The 5,556-nt window shown below is 36.8% G+C and overlaps 1 protein-coding gene across 1 annotated transcript in view; it reads left to right on the top strand.

The window, feature by feature from the left end:
* Positions 1–4,735, top strand: part of pigr (polymeric immunoglobulin receptor) — a 44,998-nt gene extending 40,263 nt beyond the window's left edge. Inside the window, 2 exon segments of the mRNA XM_037682048.1 lie at positions 4,237–4,333; positions 4,690–4,735. Coding sequence (XP_037537976.1) covers positions 4,237–4,333; positions 4,690–4,735 — 143 coding nt within the window.
* Positions 4,736–5,556: the final 821 nt, after the last annotated feature.

Genomic DNA, 5,556 nt, shown 5'->3' with positions numbered 1-5,556 from the left:
ATATATATATATATATATATATATATATATATATATATATATATATGTATGTATATATGTATGTATGTATTTATGTATGTATGTATGTATGTATGTATGTATGTATATATAAAGGTTTCAGAAATATTTGATTAATTTAATAAAGTTATTTTGTTGTCACCTTGAAGATTTAAAGGTTCTCCTTGAATAACTGCAGTGAGACGACAATTCTTCAAAAACTATAGGTCAGAGATGAAAAGGAGGTTTCAAGCCTCAAATAAATATAAAAGTGAAACAGATGAATGTTCTCTATGATTACTGTCTTATTGACTGGTTAAACTTGGGCAGCGTACATGACAAAGAAATAAAATGTTTAAATGGTTTAGAATCTGAAGGTCGTGTATCATTTCCATCATTTAATATATGTTGTAATTGTTCAGATTTTTGCAGTATGGTTTTGTTTAAAAGTTATGAACAATCAAACCTGTTCAAGATAGATCTTCAAATGGCCCCAGTTTGGGGATGTAAAATTTAATTCTGACTGGATTGATTAGTCTGAACATACAGGCCGATACATTGTTTTAGAATCCTCTGCACTACTGGGAGTTTTGAAGTGGACCTTTCATTTGGCAACAATAATAAAATATTTCTGTTGCAAGCACTGCAGCAGCCACTGTTATTAATGTATGAAGAAAATCATAGAGCTTTATGTAAATAATCATGTAACGGAAAATAATCATAAATTAAAGATGCACAAACAACAGTTTTTTTTGTTTGTTTGTTTGTTTTGTTTTGTTTTGAGACTGAAGTTGTTTTAGGACAGCCAGTACTTTGGTACTGGCCCCAATTACATTAACCATTAGCTTGTTAATTCCGTCAAACACACATAGATTGTTTAAAAAAGCTCCCAACAGGTAAGATATTAATTATTCTAAATCTTTCTACAAACCCCAATTCAAAAATAAGAAACTGTATACATAAAGGTGCTATGTACAATATCAGAAATCAACATCACAGTTTTCAAGAGGGATTATATCAATATAAGATGAATATGATAAAAGTTTATTTACAAAGACAAAAATACATGTTTATATTCTCAAAATGGCAACATTTAATTAATTCTGAAATAGCAACCAAGCTTGTAATTATAATGTCCTGCCACCATCTGTCAACAAACGTTTGTTCTGAATGTAACAGATATGATGCTTTATGTAAACTGGAGGCAAAAATACTTCCTATCACTCTAGAATATTGGATAAATCTTGCATGAACAATGAATTACAGCCCTCATTTTACCTGTTTTTTTTTTAACAAAGAGGGAACACAATGAATGAAGCTGGAAGAGCCATGCAAGCATCCCCTCCTCATTATTCCCTGCATTTATTAGGAAGTTATAGAACATGAGAAGGCATAGAATAACAAATCTGAATTTACTAAAACATAGATGTAATTAATAAAGTTCCATTCAGTCGATGTTAGTTATTCATTTTAGAGAGCTTTTGTTTATTCTGACATGTTTTCCAACTTGTATTTTCTTTTGATAAGGTGTCAGTTCACTGTATGCAATTGAAATAAGTTGAGATGTCTTGTTTTAGCTATTTAAAATACTGCATAAGCATACTGTGCAACGGAGGTAAAATGTACACTGAAATACTTGTTTAATACACCAGGTTTATAATATTTGTGATTTTTCACTTATTTAGATCTTTTATTTTGAAAATTTTCCGAGGCAGAAATAATGTAATGCATGTCGCTCAACAGGTAGTTTCCTCTCTCTCACACTTAACCACTAGAGCTGGTAAATCTGGTTCACTTTATGGAGCCATGCTAATCTGAATCAATCAAATAACCCGTTTCACTTGAGTCGTTCACTCTGAAAAACATGGAACAACATAATCCCACAATAAACTGGACTGAAAAGAAGGGAAATGGTTGGAGTCAAGAATATATGGAAAATTGTTTTTGTTCTGAAGTTTCCATCTTAGATAAAAGTGAGTACAAAGACTAACCTGATCTGGTTAAGTTGCAATACCTCCGGTATATCACAATCTTGTTGAAGCATTTAATAAACAAAGGACCCTTTCTCTTCCTCATCACAGAATGTATGATTGTGCCATAGATCTCCTTCCTGGGGTGCCATTACCATCCAGCAGATTATACAACCTGACTGGCCCAGAGAAGGAGACTATGAGGATTTATATTGAGGAATCCCATGCTTTAGGCATTATTCTTCCCTCTACTTGCCATGTTGGGGCAGTGTTTGTTTTATTTTATTTTATTTTTTTGTGGAAAAGAAAGACAAGACCCTTAAACTTTGCATGGATTATCGGGATTTGAAATAGAGCACCATTAAAAAAATATATACTCTTATCACATATTTATTCAGTATATGAAGAGCTAAAATATACACAAAATCTGATCTTTGTTATGGATACCACTTGGTCAGCATCAAAGAGGGAGACGAGTGGAAAACTGCTTTCAAAACCCATTTAGGCCATTTTGAGTACCTAGTGATGCCTTTTGGTCTAACCAGTGCCCCAGCTGTGTTCCAGGCTTTGGTTAATGACGTCCTTGATTTTCTTGATTTAACATTCTAATCACATCTGAGCTATGTTGCAAAGGCTCACAGAGAATCAGCTGTTCATCAAAGCTGAGAAGTGTGAGTTTCATGTTTCCATCGTGCCCTTTTTGGGATTAATTTGAGAGAGTAGTCAGGTTCAAGACAGACTCTGATAAAATAAAGGCTGTCGCAGAGTGGCCAGTCCCAGAAAGTCAGAAACGGTTACAAAGGTTCTTGAGATTCCCAATTTATCTAGGAGTTTCATCAAGAGTTATAGCCAAACCTGTCCACATCTATGCTCCAAGATGTAAAGGTTTGTGTCTGATTGTCTCATGTGTGCCAGGAACAAAAATAATAATCAACCTTCTGGCCTTCTCTGTCCACCACCACCTGGTCTTCCATGGTCCCATGTTTCTTTGGACTTTGTTACATGACTTGCGCCCTTTGGAAGGTAATACCATTATCCTCATAGTGGATTGTTTATCTTAGACCTTAAACCTTTCTGCAGCAAATTTCCAACTAGCTGAACTGTCCATGTCATTTGCTACTTATTTCTGCATATTACAAAAGGAATGTCTTGAAAAGGGAGAGTTTAAAACTGGCCAAACGAAGTACCAAACAGTCAAACTAAGGCTTTTTACCATGTTTGCAAGAAATCCATTGCCCTTAGCATCCTGGGACTTACAAACTTGGCATCCCACATGAAAGATAAAAAACCCCCATGAAAAATCACTTGTGGTGAAGTCAGGAGCAACTCCCCAACCAGCCATTGGTGGATTTTTGGTGCACCAAGTAATTCCAGGAACACTGGGCCTGAGTTTCCTTTACTTCTATGGAGCATCTTGATGCCAGCACCAAAGTAATGGATGAAGACATCGATCTGTCCTTCCTGGCAAACGGAGTTCAGCAATTCCTCAAAACTGACCACACAGCTGATGACTTGATCTTGTCAAGACATTTGTTTCTAAAGTATGGGGCAAGGCCAAACATATAAGCTAGGCTTGTTTTGTAGTTGTGTGCTACTTCACTGTCCGGGAACATAGCCCTGAACACACCTCTCATGTCTTCTAAAAGCGTTCAATACAAAAACTCTCATGTCTCTACTTGAGTTGTAAGAGAAGTGAGCAGTAAAGCTCACATGTCCTTTGGAGAATGCATAATGTGTTTCTTGTGTCTTTGTTGATTGATATTCATTCCCGTCTCGGTGGTACAGGGTTGTTACAGCATATTTGGACAACTGAAATATGGTGAATACTGATAGACAGACTAAATAACAAGTTTGACTTTTGTTGTTAGCCATGCAGTTTCTATGACTGGCAAGTTTAAAAGAAAAACACACAACAACGATACAACCTTGAAGCTGTATTTTTGAACATTTTCAAACAAAATTCTTACTGATATTCATGTTGCAACTTTAGAATTTTTAAATGTCAAATACACAATCGTACTTGATTTTTTTTTTTGGTGTGCAAGAATACCAATTTTGTGGTTGCTGTTTGGTCTTATAATTGAGGAACTATTTAAATATAGAGTGGGTTTAAAGATGAGTATAAACAAAAGTTATCAGGTCTCAAATTGCACATCATCAATTATTTAAATTCATCGATCAAGAGGGTCTACTATATAAACTTTTTTTGTTGTTGCTACAAAACCACTGTCTTAACACAATTTATCATCTTGATGTTTATTATTTACAGCTGTGCCGCTCATTACAGCTCGACTCATGACAAGTCATTCTGCTGAACACCTGCCTCCAACCAAAGCCATCACTACTGAGTCCTGGAGCAGCAACAGGTAAGACCACATACTTCATGATTACCACATCATCACCATGAACTGGAAAATGTGTGAAGAAAATTAATCATGTCAAAGTAGCTACTAGCCAAAAATCATGATCAGCTTAGCAACAACAAAAAATAAAATGTTTACAAATTGATATATAAGCTGTGTAATCTGTGTAAGGAGAACCGAGATCAAAATAAATGTCAAAGCTGCTGCCAATGACTTATTAGACTCACAGTTGTAATCATACACTCTCTACCCTTCATCTTCATCACTCCACTCTTCATCACTCTATCCTTCATCTGCATCACTCTATCCTTCATCACTCTACCCTTCATCTTCATCACTTTACCCTTTTTCTTCATCAGTCTACCTTTCATCTTCATTACTCCACCTATCATCTTCATCACTTAAATCTTCATCTTCATCATTTCACTCATCAGCTTCATCACTCCACCAGCATCTGACAAGTAAAGCACTCCAACAGTCTCTGGGTGGATCTGATTGAGCTCCATGGTCGTGACACACTGAAGCCATGAGTGCATGGGAGCTGCACAGTTTCCACATGTCATCCCTGACACAATGACCCAGCTGCTCAATTGTTCTCTGCTGGGCAGCACATGTCCGTGCGAGCAACTTTTCTCTGTGATGAAAATAAACAAACCATCGCAGGAGTAGTCCTACTGAAGAGCACCTTCACTCAATCCTGAGGATCTCTTCAGATCAGAGAGTGACGCCAAGCATTAATGAACTTGTCTCCAAGTCTGATCAGACTGGTGAGCATCTGCCAGAGACTTTTCAGTTAAGTGTTATGAATGTTGTGTTTTATATTGAGGCTGAGAAAATTATTTCCCTCTGCCCTGAGAACCTGCTGTCTACCAAAACAATCTCTTATCTCGACTTGAAGGTCGGCTTCCTGCCTCCTTGGCGTTGTTGCCAGTAGAACGTGCCCAAAACATTCTCATCTCCGTCTGGAGGCCGACTTGACGACGGCCATGGATCATGTTTGTGCGACTGACTGCAGCTGCCTATGAGTGAATGCCCGCTGGACTCTGCTGCTCTATAAAAGTCTGCAGAAAACTTTATTCAACGCTCATTCTGTGACAATGTTTTCATGCATTTTTATTTACGCATGGAACCTGTCTTGACAGGGTCCTTGCAAGTACAATGCAGGTTAAAAATCTTCCCCTTGCCGTTGAGTTATTAACAATGTTAATGAGAGAGATTTTCTCTAA

This window comes from Nematolebias whitei, chromosome 9 (genome assembly GCF_014905685.2).
Source record: "Nematolebias whitei isolate Nwh7 chromosome 9, NemWhi1, whole genome shotgun sequence".
Taxonomy (NCBI): domain Eukaryota; kingdom Metazoa; phylum Chordata; class Actinopteri; order Cyprinodontiformes; family Rivulidae; genus Nematolebias; species Nematolebias whitei.
This window is presented reverse-complemented; position numbering and strand designations above follow the sequence as displayed.